General features: G+C 36.8%; 2 protein-coding genes across 2 annotated transcripts; both read left to right on the top strand.

The window, feature by feature from the left end:
• Nucleotides 1-1,480: 1,480 nt before the first annotated feature.
• On the top strand, nt 1,481-7,457 carry LOC132548445 (uncharacterized). Its single transcript, XM_060212311.1, has 4 exons — nt 1,481-2,011; nt 2,459-2,554; nt 4,340-4,625; nt 6,868-7,457. Exons 1-4 carry the CDS (start codon nt 1,520-1,522, stop codon nt 7,095-7,097), a joined length of 1,104 nt encoding a protein of 367 aa, XP_060068294.1. The 5' UTR covers nt 1,481-1,519; the 3' UTR covers nt 7,098-7,457.
• A 5,631-nt stretch (nt 7,458-13,088) lies between these two features.
• On the top strand, nt 13,089-17,247 carry LOC132548365 (uncharacterized). The gene is made up of 6 exons (XM_060212224.1): nt 13,089-13,155; nt 13,662-13,928; nt 14,951-15,165; nt 15,850-15,951; nt 16,499-16,787; nt 17,018-17,247. Exons 1-6 carry the CDS (start codon nt 13,089-13,091, stop codon nt 17,245-17,247), a joined length of 1,170 nt encoding a protein of 389 aa, XP_060068207.1.
• The last annotated feature ends 5,658 nt before the right edge of the window (nt 17,248-22,905 follow it).

Consider the following 22,905-nt stretch of genomic DNA (forward strand, 5'->3'; position numbering starts at 1 on the left):
AGTAGCCACATTGACAAGTGTACAGGACACGTGTGAGATAAGACGGTAGTAGCCACATTGACAAGTGTAGAGGACACGTGTGAGATAGCAGGGTAGTAGCCACATTGACAAGTGTAGAGGACACGTGTGAGATAGCACGGTAATAGCCTCATTGACACGTGTGAGATAACAGGGTAGTAGCCACATTGTCAAGTGTAGAGGACACGTGTGAGATAACACGTTAATAGCCACATTGACAAGTGTAGAGGACACGTGTGAGATAACAGGGTAGTAGCCACATTGTCAAGTGTAGAGGACACGTGTGAGATAACAGGGTAGTAGCCACATTGACAGGTGTAGGGGACACGTGTGAGGTAACAGTAGTAGCCACATTGACAAGTGTAGAGGACGCGTGTGAGATAAGACGGCAGTAGCCATATTGACAAGTGTAGAGGGCACGTGTGAGAAAACAGTAGTAGCCACATTGACAAGTGTAGAGGACACGTGTGAGATAACAGGGTAGTAGCTACATTGACAAGTGTAGAGGACACGTGTAAGATAACTCGGTAGTAGCCACATTGACAAGTGTAGAGGACGCGTATGAGATAAGACGGTAGTAGCCACATTGACAAGTGGACAGGACACGTGTGAGATAACAGGGTAGTAGCCACATTGACAAGTGTAGAGAACACGTGTTTTCATATTACAGTAAACACCACCTTGTCAAGTTCAATTAACTCGGTAACAGCCACATTGATACGTTGATAATGTTCTCTTGTTGCAAATCACGAACGTTTAAATAGAATAACAAACTTTTGTGCACCGTAAACCAGCGTTGATATTTTGTGTTCTAGTTGTGTACAAGGCTACACAAAGACTTTTATTTCAACCGTTAACAATCACATTTTATTCTATACCTCCTTTGTACTTGTTGAAACAAGAATGAACCAGTCGAAACATTTTGACATGCCGTTGATCCAGATCGCAACCCAATATATAACCCAATGGTAGATTTATATAAATCATGGGTTATGACAACAGGCCCCACTTGTATAAAACATCTCAATTTGAGATTTCCTCAAGTCGAGATTTTCCTCAGCTGATATCTCCTCAAAAACGGCTTGTATAAAATTTTCTCAAGGAACAGGAGGAAGGCATCGGCTAGGATGTCCCGAAATTCCTTGAGGAATTTTCATACAAGATATTATCAAGGAGATATTAGCTGAGGAAAATCTGGACTTGAGGAAATCTCAAGTTGAGATGTTTTATACAAGTGGGGCCAGGTTAATCCTAACGTAGGTATTCAACCAACATTAATACATCATAAACTTTCCGTCGGCTCTGTACAGAAATAGCATGTTTAAAACAGGAAGTACAATATCTTGGGGGTTTGCCAACTGTAGATATTACGTATCGTGTTGACAGAACGTGTATGATATGTGCGACTGAACAGTGCTAAACCATCTTTTTAAAAGGCCATATAGTTAATATATAATACAAGAAGCAATGTGAAAAATTCGTTTGGGATGTTCTTTGTGCAATGGCATCTGCTCAACGAGTTTCAAATTTCGAGGGAGAATTAGCAGATCTCGCCACTTTGCTGAAAAACAAGTACCTACTAACTATCAGACGAGACAAGGTATTCGAAGATTTTGTGGAGTTTCTCCGGAAACCAGAAGGCGAAATAAGCCGATTTGAGGTCAAGTTCACAATCGACGGGTGGACAGAACCGGCCACTGATACAGGGGGACCTCGAAACCAACTGTTTACCCTATTTTATCAGGAATGTATGGCTCCTGAAAGACGCATGTTCCAATATAACGAGAAGGAACTATTTCCGATTGACAATAAAGCTGCTTTAAAGGGACGTTGGTTCTTCTGTCTAGGCCGTGCAATAGTGCTCTCCCTTGTGCAGCAGGGCGCTGGCTTTCCCTATCTAGCACGATGTTGTTTCGAGAAAATTGTATATAATCAGCACACCAAGGAACATCAGATTATTACAAAACTACACCAGAAACTAGCCAAGGCCCAAGTAAGTGTATCTACCACATGCCTTGTACAATAGTGCGTACTTCTTAGGATAACTTTTATTGTCGAGTGTTTGATGACAAACACTATTGATATTTACCAAAGAAATATTGTTTTCTGTCTCGAATCGTATTGTTTGGTTTGATTTCTGTATAGAATTAAGAATAAAAAAATAATTCTTGGCGACATATGTGTGACAGTTGTTAAAGATATATTTTACATCTGATGTTTTAAAGTTTTGCTTTAAATCGATATTCTTCAATGGCAATATTGCAAAATATGAGCCGACCTTGTACTATAATTAATGTAGAACGTTTACACGTCCAATACACCAGTAATTGTCCGTTAGTATCAAAGTTAGACTCAGTCTTTTTGTTTACTGTAATATTGGTTCAGGTTCCTTCTCGATCGTTGTAGTCATTTTATCAGGAGCATTCGTCATGTTTATTAGAATGAAGCCAAAACAGATGAGGAACTACTCCAGATGTTGGGTGACAGCGAGATTAAAATGCTACTAGCAGAGATGAAATTAACAGGACGAGAGACGGTAAAAATTTAGTTATGTTTTACCTATATTTTCATGTACCCCCTTGTGAGCAGGACTATAAAAATAGCGTTACGTTAATGTGGGATGTTTTAAAATAACAAACAAATATAATCGAATCGACATTCCATTTGAATCCTAGTATCAGTGTCTTTTTACATTTATTTTCCTTATTTCTATAATAAGTTAACTTATATGAATGTATACACAACACGGTGTACACCACCGATTCAAACACAGTGTACACCACCGATTCAAAAGGACCAAATCATGTAGGAATGAATGGATATTTCTCAAATTTATTTTGAAGTATCCTTGGGTAGAGCGGAAGCGACAATGGATTCTGGCCCCCTTGAATGGGAGGGGCGGGCCCAAATGGGAAAATAATGCAAATTCATTAAAATCCTACTTCCATTAGGTATGATTTATGATTAGATATGGCACAGATTAGGTCAGGTGTATTCTTGGATGAAGGGGTGGTGGGGGGGGGGGGATGGGGGGGGGGGGGGGGCAATGTTTGTGTAAGGATTGGTTCTCAGTTCCCAGGGGCCTTAGGGACGGTTCCCGAAAGGGGAATATTACAAGTTTTTAGAAATCTTACTCCTCCTAAAAGAATAAATGTATAGACCCAAAATTGGGTCAGAAATATTCTTGGATGAAGAAGACTAGTGTAACACAATGACTAATCGTTGTGTTTACTTGGGTTGGCCGAAACGTTTATTTCATCGTATAGTTGTTTCCCATAGTTAGTACTTCGCGTTAATATCCATAACAGAAAGATTGTTCCTAATCAACATACAGAAGCATCCTCAGGTTCTATAGGTTAACCGTCCATATCAAAGAGTTCCATACAAATGTCCTTGGTCCGACTTGGCCAGGGCCCGCTCCATCGCGGAGCAAGTCCCCTACGGGACTCTGCCCGTCTCCACGTCCGACTCCCAACTCCCAACTCTCTCTAGCTACTCGATCCCAGACTAACTGCTGCTGGCTATTGTCTTAGTATAAATAATACCCAAATACTTAATTTCAGCTCAGTCCCTATTGGACAACAATAACCCAACCCACGGAACGTCTAATTATGAAGGCACGTGCGACTAGGAGTACCCGTTATCAACTTCCCATCTGTGATCTACCTCATACATTGTTTTTTATCTTTTTACTTACAAATACGTTCGCTAGCGCGAGGCAGAAAGGAGAAAGCATCTACCTGTTCTGATCACTCATACTGGCGATATTCTGCCACGGTGTTTCAACACTCAGGTGCACACCCTCCCGTTATCAGACACTCACTCACAGGTCGCTAAGCCTGGCCCGGTGCCTGACTTATGACACCTGTTGTCATTGCTCCCTGAGATACCTTTGTTCTGAATAAACGGTGCCTCCCAGCCCCCAAGGGCGAGAGGGGTTGGCCAAATTGGGAAAATGTAAGTTCTTAAAAATTCTTTTTCCTACAAGGATATTGTCCAAATTTGATTTGAAGCAATTTTATTAATAGTGAATCTGATCACTGCTGGACCACAAGGGCGAGGCCCAATAGGGAAAGGTTATCATAAATTGTTTGTCATATTTCAAATTCTGTATTAAATGGCTGAATAGCTAAATTAGCAAGTTGGGCGATGCAGGCCTTTTGGACCTCTTGTTTTCTTTAATAGTAAGTAAATGAATGTTTAACTTTTTAAGAAGCATCGTGCTTATTTTCGAAATCGGCAAATTTTTGGGGTCGGTTTTATTCGAGTTTTTAGGGTATTCTATGACACATTTTTAATTCATTATATCTTCGTGTTTCAGAAACAATCAGAAACACAGGTTCTCTTAAAGAACTTTATCAGACTACACCAAGGTAAAGAGGCTCTCGCACAGCTTGTAGAAGGTCTACAAAGTCTGAGATTTCTTGACAAGGTCAGAAAATTTGACAGTGACCTTAAACGTTTCTTAGTTCCAATGGATGCCTATCTCGTGGACAGTGTGTTCATGCGAATGCATTTGCTTGACTCGTTAGTAGAACTGAAGGCTAAATCCGAAGCTCAAATCAATGTCAAGGGCTGGGCCGCCTCTTGTCTGACCATCCTGACAGGTGAGTTACATTATAGTGTTATAGCCTAGTTATTGGCTTGTGTGGACATTGCGACCTACCCAAGGAAGGTGTAAATGTCTTAATAACATGTTTGACTCATTTGGTAAAATGCCCAGGTATAACAAAATAGAAAGATGGCTGACTTATGATGACGACATATCATTGGAATAAGATAGAGGAAGCCTGGTGAAAATGCGGTTACAGGTCAAACACTTTCTTCCTCTCCACTCCTTCATTCTTTTTTATTTTCGATATCTAAACATAATTCTAAAACAACGGGTATGTAACTCATTTTTACCACACTGATAAAGAGGATATTTAATAGTTTAATAATGTCTTCAGTAATAAATATAAATTTCACGTGTGTCTATTTTTTTTATCTCTCATTCGCCTTGCGCACTATTAAAATACTAAAATAAGTAAAACACTTGAGAAAAATACTTGTTATTACTGTAGACACTATTAATATCCTCGATGTCAGTGATGTAAATTTCTGGTTAAACCGTTAGGTACGTTTGATGTGTATTACCTGCAAATCAACTGTCGTTTCAGATATATGATAACACGACTACCATACCTATAACATGTAATTCACAAGGTAGAGGGTAACGTTATATTTGACAGGTTGATACGTTGTAAGCATTCGTGCTGATACCTATTACGTTTACAACAGGGTAATTGTTTTATTGGTCCAATCAATTACCCAGGTTCTATAACAGGACTGATATAAAACAAGACATTACACAGTACCTGTAAATATTCAATTTTTACCAGGGTGATTTGAATAAGGAAGTATTTAGGGCGATTTTTGTTTGTCTATCGTGTTTTTTAAAATAATGTTTATCATATGCAGAGGCGTAGCTTCCATAGAAAGAAAAAGTCCAGGCTTACACATAACAAATCCGTGCATAGAGTATGTCGGACAAAATTACAAAACTTAGGTTGAAAATAAATATCTAATATTTTTGATAAATAAAAAATATGAATAGAAAATTGTTGAATAACTAGGCCTAATGCATTGCTTTCCGGAACTTTATACACGTCGTACTATTCTACTTCTTACTATCATTTCAACGTTTCTGATTACAGACGTCGATCGACAAAATTTTTTAAAAAAGATAGTCTTTTATTTAGTCAGGGGTTGAAGTTTGTTGTTAAATAAATAATAAAAAAAATCTGTCTCAGAAAACGATTCAAAACATCTTTAAAATCATGAAATTCATTTTCCGTCGGGGGGTTTCGCCCCCTGATCACCCCACCAGGGCCCTGCCCTGTACTCGCTGGGGGCCTAGGCGGCCCCCAGACCCCTCGCCTGGGCTTACACATTTCTGCTGGGCTAGCTACGCCTCTGATATGAATACTCGTTCTATGTCGATATAATTGGAACTATGGCAAAATATGAATGAAATAAAGATTTGCACGGAATTTCCTGAAAACATACGAGGATAAAAAACGGATGTTTCGGTACAATAAGTGTCCTGTCCTTTATCAATGACACCTGCTATACAAATCTTGGTCGGTCCAAGTAAGAAATGTCACGTTCCCAATGCGACTAGTGTGTAAAGAGTAAGGAATAATGTGTGAAGACCTCGCGACTTGAAACATGTGATAAAATTGCATGCGTGCGTGTAATAATCCATTTTCAAAGCGTTGAATCAGATGATATGCATAAACACTTGATCGAAGATATCAATGGAGTAGAAAGTGACATTTTATATTTTAACTCAAAGCGAGCGAACATCATTTACCTGGCTGATATCCCCTTATCATACGACCGTGTTTGTTATCCATCAAGAAACTGAAGAATGTGATTTGGATTTTGTGAAATATTAAGTGTATTTATATATTGGATTTTGTTAAGTATGAAGTGTATTTGCATACAATATGTCTATATCTCTTTCAAGTTTCTCGTAGCATTTTGTCATCGAAATATGTATATTTTGTGTATAAATACATGAACTACTCGATGTAGATTGCTTTGCGACAAAATATATAGTAACCTTTCAGTATATAATTTGTTTACACATTACTTGTAAAAGTCAATTTCTGGTCATACCTTGCCATCTTAATTGTCTATTGATAATTTTATATCATGTTTATGTAAAAAACACACATGTCTTTCGTTTTGATCAAATCATAGCTGTAATCTGTGGATAGGGACATTATCTTTGTCAATTAAGATAAGACTTTACTATTATGACTTGGTTGTATAACTGGTCAGTATCTTTCCCCATTTTTACAGACGAGGAAGCTCTCAATCTGTACGAGTTCATTACGGGCATGCGATCTCTTCCACCAGGAGAGTGTGACATCATGGTGGACTTCAATGTTCAAAATACGTCAGACAAACTTCCACGTGCAATAACATGTGCATGGCTGTTGTTGTTACCACTCGGTAACGAATCGGACAAGGAGTTTATACGATCATTCAAAACAGCACTCAATAATCGGACAGAGTTCGGGAGAATTTGATTATTGTTTTTAAATATTTCACCCTGGTGTGATGAAACAGATTACTTAAAACTTTTTTAAATCCGTATAGTTATCAGTGACATAATTCATGTTCTTGTCTCAATAAACAACGTCTTTCCAACATATTTTATCAAAGCAACATATGCTTTAGGCGACGACACCGTAATGTGTAATGGACGAAACCGTAGTGTTCATCATACCTGTGACTTGAATATACAAAATTAAACCTTTTCTTGGGCCGATGATTCATCAGTGGTCTGTTGGCCTTGAGTTATAATCGTCATCGGATATCTATCAATGTAAGCTTGAAATGCCACGAAGAGATCAGTGTTGTACAATACGTAATGCTTCACATGACGGTTAGGGTATATACTGTTTTGTAACTTAATAAAAAAATATATATATACACACCTATTGTTTATGTGTCTGATTTAAACAGTGCTATAATTTCTTTCACCGCCCCAACAATTCAATATTTAATAAGAATATGTAGAACGTGGTGATATTACAGACGGGAGACGAATCAAATCTATTGAGAGGTTCATATCATGTGATAATGATTTGAAACGGATTGACGTGTGTAAAACACTAAATTCCCCTCCCCGTCATAAGATACGCGTAAAAATGCAAATGCTCATAACAAGCGCTTGTATATGTATAGATTGAGTGCTCCGTTCATTAAAGGAGAAGGAAATCCAGTAATCACGTATGTTAAAGTTATCATTAGATGATGCCATTAAACATTATATGAAGAAGATTTCCCTGACATCAAAATTTCTCTTTTGTCAAACCTGAAGGTTTTTATGGAGATGATCTTATTCTGAAAAACACTGGTTTGGTTTTATTGTAAATTGACAGCGTGTAGACATAAACATAAACAACAGCAACAATAACTAAAAAACTTGAAGCCTGGAACTTAAGAAAACCAGTAGCAAGCTAAAATGAACATAACAAATGGCTTGAAAATATATTTTCCAGGGTAGGGGCTAAATTTTCTTATTGAAACTCACTAAAATATCGCTGTACTGGATCGTGTAATAGTTCTCATAAAGCCATTTTTAACAACTTCCTGGTTGAAAAAATGACCCGCAGACGTTTGAATCCTTATCTTGAATTTGACACAATTTAAAAGGAAAATGAAGAAGTGGAAACGGAGATTATCTTTATGTATCGGATTTCCTATCGCTGATCATATAACGCTACTACTTTTATCGGTATTTAAAACATTCGTATTATTAACATGTTCTAAAGTGAATCCATTTGAGTTGACCACATATCATCTGTCTGTGTTCTTTATATTATTGCAGACATTAATATTTGTAATTTAGAATGAAAGGTGGTACGACAAAGACTTATATAACGACCTCAGAACTGACATTTACTCTACCATATAACGTGTTCCTCTCTCAGATGACCCGAATCCTACACGACACGCGTGACTTCGGACGCTCTGTTACACGTACAAACAACACGACCGATACTCAAGTATCTAGCTATCTACAGGACTTGTCACTTTTATGGGCTGTTTTAGTTTTTTTTTTACGTGCATTTGTCGCTTCTTCAGTCACTCTCTAGATGTCAACATTCCTTTTCTCATAAACATGACCATATAAAAATTAGTGTACTGGAATAAATTATTAAGATGGATAAGTATTGCAATTCTCTACCTTTAAAGAGTTCAGATCAGATTTTAATATCCTTACGTCAGAAGTTTTGTCAAAACCTCAGCACTCCTTGCTTACTTCAGAATATTCAAAATTACGATTTAAGGGTGACAAATAACAAATAACTTCTTTAGAAGGTAAGATAAATATGCCTAATGCTTGTTTAATCCATCTACATACTTATTTCATAGATATACTTTTCATTTTTAAGGAAAGATTTTTGGCCATATTTTGTATTTGATATTGCAAATAAACCCAGTGCTAGTTAAGATGATATTGAGATAACGATGTTTGTTTAATTTTTTTATTCGTCCATGTTAAGTCATCGATGCTCATAGCAATGTGTTAGAGTCTGTTGCCTCATAAGTACACACCGAGGGTCAGGTGCGTGTAGATTTGAGAGAAGAAGTGATCGTGGCAAAACGCTGATAAGTTGATTGGGCGGCGAAGGCAGAAAAGATGTGTTTATTAAATCACTTAACCTTAATGTGAACTGTCACAGTTATCATAACACACTAAGAATTATCGATCATCCAACTCAATACTTCATCGGTTATGTTGTATCTATACCGTAACATGTGACATTTGCGACAAATGTTATATACTTGCTAACCGAAGATGTCACTCTTTGAATAGCGAGGAACTTACGAGCATATTTATTCTTTCAAAACAAGATGATTATTTTAATAATTTTCTATCGTTTCCTGTTTATGGCCCTGTCCCTTATTCTCGGAGGCACAGAAGAAGCATTCATATAAAATTGTTCCCTTCTCAGTGTATATAATAAATTCAATTTATTAATACAAAACTAACCTTTTCTTTACTTATCATTTCTTTTCATTTTCTTTTTCTAATCACATTAAAGGAAGGGACACCTAACAGTGAAATCTGAAGAGAATACATCACAAACTTTCTGGGAACTAACGAGACTAAAAATTCAACAAATAAAATCCAAACCCAAGATCCAGTTCGAAATAAATTTTGTTTCTTTATACATCATAATAGTTAGACAGCAGAAAGACGGCAATGTAACAGGCTAACATGTAACCATGGTCATGGTGTCATGAAATTGATTTCTCTGACTAAAACATTTTAGTTATTTTTAGCTCTGTACTTAAAACAGCAACTCTAATGTCAACGTTAAGGAACTTAAGTTGTAGTAAAAGTGGTAAGCCCAAAAGTGGTAAGTCAAAAGGACTTCTTTCAGGGGCGAAGGTTTCTTGACTACCATAACAAAGTCAATATAACCCATATTACAATTTTGTGGGCTTGATTCCCATGATATCACATCGTTGCTTTTAGATTGGCATAAGCACAGATTTTTGGGATGCAGTAATATCCTGGAGTGAAAGTCGTGCACCATTATCCTGTCTCGGTAATTTGTACTTAAAACATCGAACTTGCTTCGACATTCAGCGTTTCCTTGAATGGTCGTCCCTTGGAGGTCACAGTTTCGTTGGCTCATCTACTGGAGACAAAAAATGAAATTCTACTGTCATAGGATACTTCAATTTTATGTACACTGTACGATGACAGTTATATATTTTCTCAGTGTCATTTCCTCATTTGTGTGTGTTTACGTTCCTTGAGAGGTTCTATCTAAAAATATAATTATAAAACAAAAACATGAAGAATTAAGAGTTCCTTAATTACGCGATTTGGCGTCCATCGATATCTTCTGAATAACTTGATGATGTTAACACCTTTCTGGGTGTGAAGAATATAAAAAAATGCCAACATAATCATAAACCAAACTAAAACTAGATATGAACAAAAGAAGATTTACAACACAGACTCCCGCAAAAAAGTACAAGGATGATAAGACCAGGTGTTCCAGAAGAGCAGTCGTCTTCTGTTTCATCGACGACATCCGCCATGTAAACCTTGGTCAATCCAAGAAGTTAATGTCACGTTCTCAACTGAGAACAATGAAATCACTAAGGCGACAGTAAAACTTCCCCATAATAATAGTTAACATGTATCTTTTGATTTGAGTTTTTGCGTTTGCTTTTGTCAGTCAGTTGTCGACGACTGTATGACGATAGCAGGTCAACAACACATATTACCACTGACAACAACCCGGGACACTGCATTGGTAGTAGATAACAAATTAACAATGCAATTGTTAGATTTGCGCATTTGTTTTAAAGAGATTTTGTTTAAAAGATCACAAAAAAGATAGAGGCACCATTGTACTGGGCGTATGTGTCATGTCTTTTGATATGTTCATATTTACCGGGTTTTGTGAGGGCTCTTGGGGGATAAAAATGCCATGATACTTCAACAGTAATCTGTACATCTTGTTTGAAGGTATCGTTCGATCTGAAGAATAACTGTCAGGGATTTTAAAGAGTTTTGATTATATATTAATTCAATTATTTTTTATAAGTTTGCATATTTTAGAGATACTTTATTGAAATGCTTATTGTTTTCAGTTTCAATGGAATATTGAGACTATAAATCACCCTTTGACAATATGGATTTGTCTTTAAATTTTGTACAACATTTAAATACGGATTTGATTCTGTATTAAAAGTATGTGTTCTGTCTAAACAAAAAATAGTTATAAATAGTACACGATCGCATGGACGTATATGACGAATCAACACTCCTAGGGACAATAAATACATATAAGTTTCTCTTCCACAATCACTTAACCAACAAGGAAGTGAAATTACTGAGAATTCAATTATTTCGTTAGGTTAAGGTTACCTCCCATAAACAGTTTATGCTTTGTTGTAATCCATAAGCAGCACAACAGAACATTTGCTCAGTTTACGAGTTTAAAACCCCCTGGAGAGGACTTACCTGCACAGGTGAAATATTGTTAATCAATAACCTTTTCAATACTTACAAGAATAATTGTGATGGTGTTTTACAGGTAAAATATTTGTCGGATGTAGCCTGTGACAAACATCCACAGGATATCATATAATACAGGTCAGGTAAGAGAAAATGCTACATTGGCTTCTTTCAATAATAAACTAAAACATTGTCATTTGTTTAACATTAGCTTTTGTGTGGTATGCTTCAATTCGTTGCAGTGTTTAGTTATATCATTTGTATGACTTAAATCTATATCAAAAGCAGGTTTTCTTATCACGGTGTCATTTTACAACGTAAATATTATGCAGAATGGGTTTCTCTCCGTTTCTTCTCGTGGATTTTCTTGTCAATACAGGATGGTTGTCTCCTTGTCTTACTCGTGGCTTTATATGTCAATACAAAACGAGTTTCTCTCCGTTTCTTACTATCGGTTTTTTATGTTAATACAGAACAGATTTGCATAATTATCTTACTCGTGGCTTTTCATGTTAATACAGAACGGGGTTGCCTCCGTTTCTTACTAGTGGCTTTTCATGTCAATACAGAACTTGATTGTCTCCGGTTCTTACTGGCGGCTTTTTCATGTAATGCCAGTACTATAATCTGATCTTGGAATTATATATCAAGTTGACACATATTAAACACGTACATGTATTAAGCATGTAATCAAAAAAGGCAGCTATAAAGAGAACCTTGATTTTCCTTCATTTCCATAGTTACTGGCGCCAAGATAACATTACAAACAATATCTTGGAGGATGCAGTCAGATTTAATTTGTTGGATTATGGAAGGCAGTTTGATGAGATAAATGCTTCTAATCGAGACAATGTAATTCTACATATAGAATTGTCTACTCCATATACATTGCATTTGTTTTAGATGATATCAACAGCCATTATAAGGTTTTGATGTTTTAGTACAATTTTTTTCTCGGTTAGATATAGGAATTTAAAAAATCTTATCTAATTTCACCAGCGCTGATATAACTTTAGTAGATTTAACCAACCAGAGTGGTGCATTAAAATCGACGATGTTCGGGCGCAAGGGACGGGAGTAAATAAGAGGATTTCCATCAATAAGTCCCGTGTATATTTTGTAATTTGGTTTATGAAAACAGGTGTGCAAGCGATTATTGTCTGACACAGCATATCAATCTAAAATTCAGCGTAAAGAGGCCTATTCAAAATGGCGTCGTGTTGTTGTCAAGCGTTAATATCAAACTATCTGGCGTCAAAGAACGCTCTAATATTTCCCAAACTTTTTTGAACTGCTTAGTATATGCAATTCTTTCTTTTTTTAAATTTGCTTTCACTTTTAAAATATACTATAAAGAAAATCAATTTGACTTCCGTTAGATATCAAGAGCATGGCAGAATATATGTATTCTGTAGTACTCGTGAAATATGTACCATATTAAAGGGAAACATAAGATATCCTCTATAAATTTCATACTTACCCAGAGCACCAATACCAACACAAGGCCAACATATTTGGGGGCACTATGGGGAACGAAGCATCCGTCATGGAACTGAAGACGGCAGTAAAACAGGAACAGGACAAAACACGAGGTAAGATTACCAAGATACGTCCAGTCGTTAAGGAATATATGTAGATACCAAGACGTGTTTTCTGTGTGTGTCTTATGATGATGGCGTTAAAGCAAACATCAAAAAGAGACACAAGGGTATGTCACAGACTAGGAAACATATTTGTAATAGTAGTCCTTTTGTTATGTCTTGTATCTGATATACGTTTTGTCATTGTCGTAGAAAATGATATCTACTTGTTCCTACCTTTGGTTTTTGTTGTTATGTCGTATTGTAAACATTTTCATATATAAAAAACAGAATTAAAGATTGTACAAAGGGCACACACACAAATGAAAACCGTATGTCTAGAACAATGATAACGAAGTCAATAAGTCTAATTGTTCACTTCTGCTAGAAAAAATGACATTGTATTGTAAGTAGTGAATAATCTTAAAATTTTAATGCAAAATCGATAAATTCCAGATCAGAATATTTCTAATTTGGATTTGCACTTTCAACTGCGTTTAATCTGATTACTTATACAGTTCGCCGTGGACAGTTTGATGAAGTCATGTTCCTCATAAAACAACAACAAACTAGAAAAGTGGTCGCTATTAATGTTGATCGTGAAAATTTACTCATCGCTGGAATAGCACAGATGAAACAGGAGGGATCAGAATTATCACCAATCGAGGTAACATTCCGGACAAACAATAAGGAAGAAAGGAATGTCAACCTTGGCGGTCCAAACCGGGAATTCTTTACACTCTTCCTGAATGAATTCCACAGTGAGAGATTGTGTATGTTTGAAGGTTTGTATCATTTCGAAATTACACTATTTACCGTTGACTACCTACATATTTTCTTATTCGAACTTGATAAACACAAAGAAATGATTATTTATATAACGTATAATGTAACGTGTTGTTTTCAGTTTTCATTTAATCATATGACTCTACCTACATTTATAATGATGACGTCATATTGAACAATTATGTAAAACATCTTCAGCTATTGAATCACCCAGATATCGTTGAATTATTTTAACAAAAAACTGCAAAGGAAGGGTGTTACATTATGGATAAACATCAAAGTTGCCAAAAAGTAGGCTCTTTTGAAGAAAGATTCTCTTTAGTGAACAATATCGGTATATCAATTGGGCAGACGTATAATTTATTTAACCATTGAACGTCTGTCAGATTGCATTTATTGCCAATATGAATGCAATCTGGGTGACAGATAAATAGAATGACGTCCGTTATACTATTCATAGTATAGTACTATGAATGACATCCAACACATGGTCATGATGAATGTCATTAATGTTGGCATAGAAACGGCGATGGTATACCGTCAAAATGTCCCGGAGAGGGTGGTCAGTGACTACATCATATTGGGTTTAAATCTAGTAATGATCTATATAGAAACGGCGATGGTATACCGTCAAAATGTCCCGGAGAGGGTGGTCAGTGACTACATCATATTGGGTTTAAATCTAGTAATGATCTACATAAAAATATAACATTGGAATAATCATGGCATGGTATGTATGATCGTTTTAAATGACAGATCTTTACGACAGTTTGATGCTAATTGGGTCTATTCCATTCAATATCCATATCAAGCACTCCAAGTAAGTTGAATTCATATCCAATGATTATACTCGCCATCGTTTGATCTTCCGAAATTTTGCACGAATGAGAATTTTACTAATCCAAGATATTGCTTGAATAATGAACATACCAATTGAAACCAGTTATTAAACATTGCGTTATTTAATATTGTTTTACATATTTATAAAATTCAAATGTGCACTGTTTATTTTGTGTTTCAGGGAAAGGTGGTTTCTTGTTACCAACCCACAACAAAACTAGATCTGATTGGTTTTACTACTTTGGCAAAGCCATTGTGCTTTCCCTATTATGTGACGGACCAGGTTTTCCTTATTTCCCACCCTTTATCGTCAGTTACATAAGAGACCAGGAATTTATCCATGAGCTAAGCACTGTATATGTTGTAAATTCCTACCTCCAGGCACACATAGAAAAGGTAGGGCTTTCCTTTTTTGTTAATATGATTATTCCCATATGTTTTTTCAAGATATCAGTTATCATTTCATTTTCTTATATGTTTCATGTTGTTACAATCTAGATGTAGTAGTATAAAGATAGACGAAGATCGCTGGACAAAGAATGACTCCTCTAACGAATCATCGTACTTGGGAGGGGATTCTCACTCTCAACGCAGTGCTAGATTTTTCTGTCTAGTCCGATTTGTCTGATACCTTTAAGCGATATTTGGAACAAAGTAGCGCCATAGTTGATAGTTTTCCTGGCGTAAAGCAGAAATAGAGATTATCAAGTTGAATTCTAAATTAGGAAACGACAAGCGCTGAAAAGTATTTTACCAATTTTGACTCAATAACGTACGTCTCGATTGATACATAATATCCAGCCCTCAAATTAGATACAAATCAATCTTTAAGCATACAGGAAAAAAGATTATATTAGGCAGGTACTTGGTATGCGGCACGTCACATCATCGATGCATTGATACAAACACCATTTTTTTAAAATAATTTTTGATTTCGTAATACAGCTTATATTACATTAAGATTCTTCTCGTGTGTGTCTTTCCCACAATAGATTAACACTGTCTTTAATGAATAAATTGAATGTTCGATATGTTGATATGGAGGAAACCACTTTTGATGGTTTATTCTGCTTTACATAGGTAAACTCAGCAGGGTCTCAGGAAGAAATTGACAAGATCATTGGAGAGGACACTGAGAAGTTTACAGACTATTGTGGCTGGTCAGCAGGCGACAGAATTACGGTGAATATTAAGTAAATCGTTAGTGTGGTGCAGACGCCAAGTGTCTCCCTTCTGGGTAATTTTTATCGGCTATGAAGCATTAGCTTTGTTGTGTGAACTAGAGAGATTCACAAGACAGGGTATTAAGAAAGAGCAAGTCAAATCTACTTTATCGACAATCGAAATGTAAATGTCGGCTTATCCACGTAAGTAATATCACGACCTTAATTGACAGCAAGGTAAACAACAAGAAACAGATACAAGGACGAATATTAAATACGTCCAACTCCATATCGTAATAAGGAGATAGTTTCCTTAATGCTATCATTATAACGACCATATCACTCCCCAGTAATCTCCTCCGGTTTGAAGTCGGTTCACTAGACAATTATCAATAATCAATATTTATTCATCGTTAAATCGAAGTAATCAATAACAACAACGGATACTATTTATGCTAGGAAAAGAGGATTCATAATATCTGGAATTCTGAATTGTTTTCGAGATAAGAGATTTTATCACAGACTGATGAAGATGTAATTAAGGCTATGTCTTTTTATCTCTACAGTTTTCCAACAGATTGATGTATATTCAAACCCTTCTGCAGTGGTATCTGATTGACATGCGAAAAGGATCATTAGATGAAATCAAACGTGGACTTGAAACTCTTTCTTTTCTGAACAGGACAAAACAATACGATGACTTCACGAGATTCTTTCTAACGAGAGACAAACGAGAAACGACAGCCCTGTATATCAAAGATAAATTATTACCAAAAGTGGTTGGTCTTAGAACAAGGAACGTTTGGGAGGAAAATGCCAAAACGTACACAGAAGAACTGTTGCGGGATTTAAACGGTATGTGAACAAGCATCGGATAGCTTAAAACACGTGTTTTCATAACTTAACAGCTGCTCTCGTTACACAAATATGTAATATGATAAGTTGTAATGTTATATATTTCAAAACAAAGACGTTGCTTACTAAGTATTGTTTTTTATTGCTAGTGCCGTGATGTCGTCAATGATTGGCATTTCCAATCGTCGTAGATGACTATATGTAATGGTATTTCTTCATTCTTTTCCTAGATGAGGAAGCTGCCAAGCTGTTTCAGTTTATCACTGGTTTGGATGACCTGCCCGTGCACGACTTCTCCTTAAATGTAGGGTTCAATCGCTCCAACCCCCAGGCAGAACTACCTGAGGCTACCACCTGTCTGCAGTTCCTACACTTGCCCCTTGGAAACAAAAGCAAGATGGAACTGTATGCTTCCTTCAATAAGGCGCTTACTCTGGGCAAACTTGGCTTCTCAGAATAATCTTTGTTTCTTTATATTTACAGTGCCAAAATTAATGTTACACGAAAGAGACAAAATTGATGCGTTAAATGACATACACATACAAAAGGATATGTGATGTTACACGACTTAATATATGTCAGCTATGTGACAGTACAATTTGTCTTGGTGTGACACATCAAGGTTGCTATGTTTTGTTGTCTCATTAATGGTTGTATTCATTATCAATGTCTTGCCAGAGCACTCGGGATTTTCTTATCTATATACTAGGAAAGAGATATATTCTTGGAATATTTAGACGTTCTGTACGACTTTATGGTGATAACACTAGGTCGAATAACCAAGTATGATGATTACACAAATATCTTTATCAAAACTGTTTTTATTTTTCTTGCTTTATAAACAATGTAAATTGTAAAAAGATGTTATTATTGATATGTGCTTTTGAGATTTTAAATTTAGTTCTTTCATATCAAAACTTGTTTATTAAATGTGTTTATGTTATGTCCTAATAAGACCCATGCTCGTGTCTTTTTTATCCCCTAGAGGTTGCCTTTAACATTTCTGTCTAATTATGGTGCAGCTTTTTCGCTATTTGACATCTGTTATATCTTCTTTAATGCTGTTTTCTGCCGGGTTTGGAGTTGTGGGTTTAACTTGACTCTTCTACATATAGCAGGACTCGCATTCAGTGGGCAATTATATTTGTTCACATATTTTCATTTTGCAACAATATCTAAGGGATTGATAAAACGGACTCGGCTGTGATGTAAACAAGATTACATTATAACTACATGTATCTATGTTTAGTTATGTAGGTCATTTCCTCTGAACGTTTTGACGAAACAATATCTGATTATTTACAGTGTAATATATCATAATTGTAGTGTTATAACATGTACACTACCACGTGGCTCCCAGTCCTATTGTTATGACATTTTATATTATTGGAAATGGACGTCTGATCGAGGAAGCCAACCCATGTTGACTAAGCAGAAACTAATCAAATGGTGTGTGTCTCCATGCGCTGGTGCAGTGGTTTCCTTTCATCCTGTGTGACCCTCGTTTGGTTGATTTGGGCTAGACAGCGTGTTCTATAACTACACAAGATATTGCAATTAGACAACTTGAACAAACACGTTGGTTCCCTGGAATTACACGGAATAGGTAAACAGTAATTACTGTAGCCCGTTTAAACTTACACATGCTTTGGTGTCTTAAAATGAACATATAAAAATTTCATAATAACATACAGTGTCAGGTCCTATATCATATTGACGTAGATGATCAAAACCTGTTCGTGTGGCACAAAGCATGTTATGTAAAAATATAACTGAACATTTATTTGCAATAAATGGTAGTGGTGGTTGGGGTATTGCATGCAGGAGAGGACAATTATATAGACATAACACCAGGTATTTAATCACGGGCAGATCACAGGTAACAATGGGCCAGTTACGTGCATTCTTCTAACTGGTGTTCCCAAAGACGCAGTAACTAGTCGTAGTGGTACTCAGTACTTGTGTTGATAGCCTATATTTTAAGTATCAATTACACTACAATAAATATTCTGTTGGTCGTAAATATTCACCGTCACGTTTACAGCTGGCATGTTTCTATTATTTTTCCTTACCTACGTTTTAAAAAAAATGTGTTTCTCTCATAACATTCATGTAAAATAAAGTAAATAAATCAAAATAGTTTAACCCTGAAGTCATTGTTGTTTTTTTCGTTGGAGAGATAAACATGCCATCATTTCTAGCCACGTCTTCTAGATTTTCATGGATCAGGCTGATAACATCACTGACCTGTCATAGGTCCTGGAAGAATTAAAAAGACACAGTTCAATACAGTAGATATCAAATAAATCAAACTGCACCGTAAAGTGATTTCGTCCTTCTAGGACTCGTTAGCAATACTAGGAGCCCAAAGTTCGAAACCAAAGGCAGGAGACAGTTGAACATCAAAATCGATCAAAAGAAATGTCAAAATCTAGATGAGAATGAGCACTAGTTCCATAACGAAATGTACTTTCCAGGGGAAACCACTGTATGACACAGTTTAATTCATTATCTGGTAAATACGACATCTGTTCCTATATCTATTTCTCACGATCATCCATGAACCAAGATGGTTTTGTGTTGATTATTATACTCCCGGATCAACATGTATTGTTTAGAGTTTGGGTTATATTTCCGTTGTATAATACTACAATGGGCAGTGGATATATTTCGTATGGACCTTTTACAATAAACCACAAATTTTGAATGCCGTTGTGTTCGACACCAAATAATACTTTCAGCTTTAAAAATTGATATTGCGATAAGTTCGGCTTTCTCAGCTTACAGACGAGAACATTATGGTAAGAGAAACTACAGGCGGTGACACTACGGTATGATTGCCTACAAGCGGGACCATTACGTAAAAAATAACTACAGGCGGAAACGCTACGATAAGAGAGACTACAGGCGGTGACACTTCGGTATGAGAGCCTACAAGCGGGACCATTACGTAAAAAACAACTACAGGCAGAAACTCTACGATAAGAGCCTACAAGCGGGAATAATACGGCATGAGATTCTACATGCGGTAACACTATGGTTAGAGAACCTACAGGCGGAAACACTATGGTATGAGAGCCTACAGGCGGGAACACTATGGCATGAGAGCTTACAGGCGGAAACACTACGGTATGACAGCTTACGGTCGGGAACACTATAGTATGAGAGCTTACAGGCGGGAACATTTCGGTAGGAGAGCGTACAGTCGGGACCACTATGGTGTGACAGCTTACGGTCGGGAACACTTCGGTAGGAGAGCTTACAGTCGGGAACACTACGGTATGAGAGCTTACAGGCGAGAACATTTCGGTAGGAAAGCTTACAGACGGGAACACTACAAATTGAGAGCTTACATGCGGGAACATTTCGGTAGGAGAGCTTACAGACGGGAACACTACAATTTGAGAGCTTACAAGCGGGAACATTTCGGTAGGAAAGCTTACAGGCGGGAACACTACAATTTGAGAGAATATAGGCGGGGACACTACAATTTGAGAGCTTACAGGAGAGAACGCTACGGTATGAGAGCACCGTGTGTGTTCACTTTACGAATATAAATGACATCTTTATGATGACGAGATTGTACATTGTAAATCGGATCATTTTAAGTATCTATCAAATTTTATAGTGTTTTCGTGACTGCGGTTAGGTGGTCCCTCACTTACGGCTTATTCTGGTGATCTTCTATATTTCGCTGAATGACAAAAATATTACCAACAAAATATAGAGAGGTTCCCTACTCCACCTCATTTCCTGCACATCTGTAGTCCGTTTACTATGATTTGTTTTAACTGTCAATATACCCCAATGTCTATAATTGATAAACAATGTGTCTCCCACTTTTTGTTCACTGAAGTAACCAACAGTTATTACGATGAGACCTTGCATCAAAATCACCCTGACAGGGCGATAAACCAAACAAAAATCAAAGAAAGAAAGAAAAGAGAGAGCAGACACGGTTGAGAGCAAGAATGAACCCTGCGAGATTATAACCGCTTGACATGAGGCACATAAGCAAATTAAAGCAGACTTGTGTGAAGGAAATGCACCTTCAGTGAGTGTATTGGTATTGTGAGATATGTGAAATGTGAAAATCCTTTGTTAAACAACAGGCCTTATTTCTTCCGGACGCAAGTCAATAAAAAAGACAGAAGAACGTGAAAAAAGATCCAGGAGTCATAGTACTATACAAATGTTGGATTTTGAGAGTCATCGAAGAACTTTCCCTGTGTCATGATAAAAGAGAAATGGGGATTATTCATCGGAATAAAAATGAAAGGAGTTATGGAAACATTGACAATATTCGATGCATCGTGAACGAAACAGAATTCTCTGAGGGGAGTATTCTGTCAAAGTAGTCTTCTGTTAGTGGGGTATTCTGTTAGGGGAGTATTCTGTCAAAGTAGTCTTCTGTTAGTGGGGTATTCTGTTAGGGGAGTATTCTGTCACAGTAGTCTTCTGTTAGTGGGGTATTCTGTTAGGGGAGTATTCTGTCAAAGTAGTCTTCTGTTAGTGGGGTATTCTCTTAGGGGAGTATTCTGTCAAAGTAGTCTTCTGTTAGTGGGGTATTCTGTTAGGGGAGTATTCTGTCAAAGTAGTCTTCTGTTAGTGGGGTATTCTGTTAGGGGAGTATTCTGTTAGGGGAGTATTCTGCCAAAGGTGTCTTCTGTTATTGGGGTATTCTGTTAGGGGAGTATTCTGTCAAAGTAGTCTTCTGTTAGTGGGGTATTCTGTAGGGGAGTATTCTGTCACAGGTCTTCTGAGTATTCTGTTAGGGGAGTCAAAGTAGTCTTCTGTTAGTGGGGTATTCTGTTAGGGGAGTATTCTGTCAAAACAGTCTTCTGTTAGGAGGGTATTCTGTTAGGGGAGTATTCTGTCAAAATAGTCTACTGTTAGGGGAGTATTCTGTCAAAATACTCTTCTGTTAGGGGAGTATTCTGTTAGGGGAGTATTCTGTCAAAATAGTCTTCTGTTAGGGGGGTATTCTGTTAGGGGAGTATTCTGTCACAGTAGTCTTCTGTTAGTGGGGTATTCTGTTAGGGGAGTATTCTGTCAAAGTAGTCTTCTGTTAGTGGGGTATTCTGTTAGGGGAGTATTCTGTCAAAATAGTCTTCTAGTTGGGGAGTATTTTGTTCGAGAAGTCTTCTGTTAGGGGAGTATTCTGTTAGGGGAGTATTCTGTCAAAATAGTCTTCTAGTTGGGGAGTATTTTGTTCGAGAAGTCTTCTGTTAGGGGAGTATTCTGTCAAAATAGTCTTCTGGTTGGGGAGTATTTTGTTCGAGAAGTCTTCTGTTAGGGGAGTATTCTGTCAAAATAGTCTTCTGGTTGGGGAGTATTTTGTTCGAGAAGTCTTCTGTTAGAGGAGTCTTCTGTTAGGGAAGTATTATGTTAGGGGAGTAATCAGCTAAAGGGTTATTCTGTTAAAGAAAAACAAAACCTATGGTAATTATTTTGTACATTCCTCACTAGTCTTTAACATAAAGTGAAAACAAAGCGGATATCAAAAGACACACAATTGCTTCTGGTTGTCATGTTATGTACATTTTGTAATTAAGGTATGAGCTTTGAACTTTCATATGTTGCAGTAAAAAAACAAAAAGAAAATACCAGCATGTCCACATACTCACAATCCCAACTCAAATTCAATACAACTAGGGCGAAACATGAACAAAAGAAAGATAACACCGATGCTCCTGAAAAAAGTAAAATGAGAAGAAAACCAGGTGTTCCGAAAGAGTGAGCTTCATGTGCTTTGTCGACGACACCCGCCATGTAAACCTTGGTCATTCCAAGTAAGTGTCACGTTCTCATGTCCAGCTTCATATTATCGCAAAAAGAAATAGAATGCTTCTTAATGAGAGAAAGATGTTGTTAGAGATGTGTTTTGGGAGATTTTACGGAAATTTGTTTGTTAAGAGAATTTTAACATGAAATAAATATCACACCAGACAGATTATTCTTATGCGTTTCCTACGTGGATGCATGAGCATTGAAAACTTACTAACATTGTTTGGTCGGGAAGATTTCAAGCCGGCATGGAAAAGTAAGATATATATATGGAGCAGAAAGGTAGTCATTTGGATCACATTAGTAACTACTGTCAATACTGACGTTATTT

The sequence above is a fragment of the Ylistrum balloti genome, unplaced genomic scaffold (assembly GCF_031769215.1).
Source record: "Ylistrum balloti isolate Yb309-2 unplaced genomic scaffold, AGI_CSIRO_Ybal_v1 Utg370010, whole genome shotgun sequence".
NCBI lineage: Eukaryota > Metazoa > Mollusca > Bivalvia > Pectinida > Pectinidae > Ylistrum > Ylistrum balloti.

Coding starts and splice junctions, on each gene's coding strand:
- LOC132548445 (XM_060212311.1), top strand. CDS start 1,520: ATGGCATCTGCTCAACGAGTTTCAAATTTCGAGGGAGAATTAGCAGAT. Junction 2,012..2,458: donor AGAAACTAGCCAAGGCCCAA/GTAAGTGTATCT, acceptor CATGTTTATTAG/AATGAAGCCAAAACAGATGA. Junction 4,626..6,867: donor TTGTCTGACCATCCTGACAG/GTGAGTTACATT, acceptor CCATTTTTACAG/ACGAGGAAGCTCTCAATCTG.
- LOC132548365 (XM_060212224.1), top strand. CDS start 13,089: ATGGGGAACGAAGCATCCGTCATGGAACTGAAGACGGCAGTAAAACAG. Junction 15,166..15,849: donor TCCAGGCACACATAGAAAAG/GTAGGGCTTTCC, acceptor TGCTTTACATAG/GTAAACTCAGCAGGGTCTCA. Junction 15,952..16,498: donor CAGCAGGCGACAGAATTACG/GTGAATATTAAG, acceptor TTATCTCTACAG/TTTTCCAACAGATTGATGTA.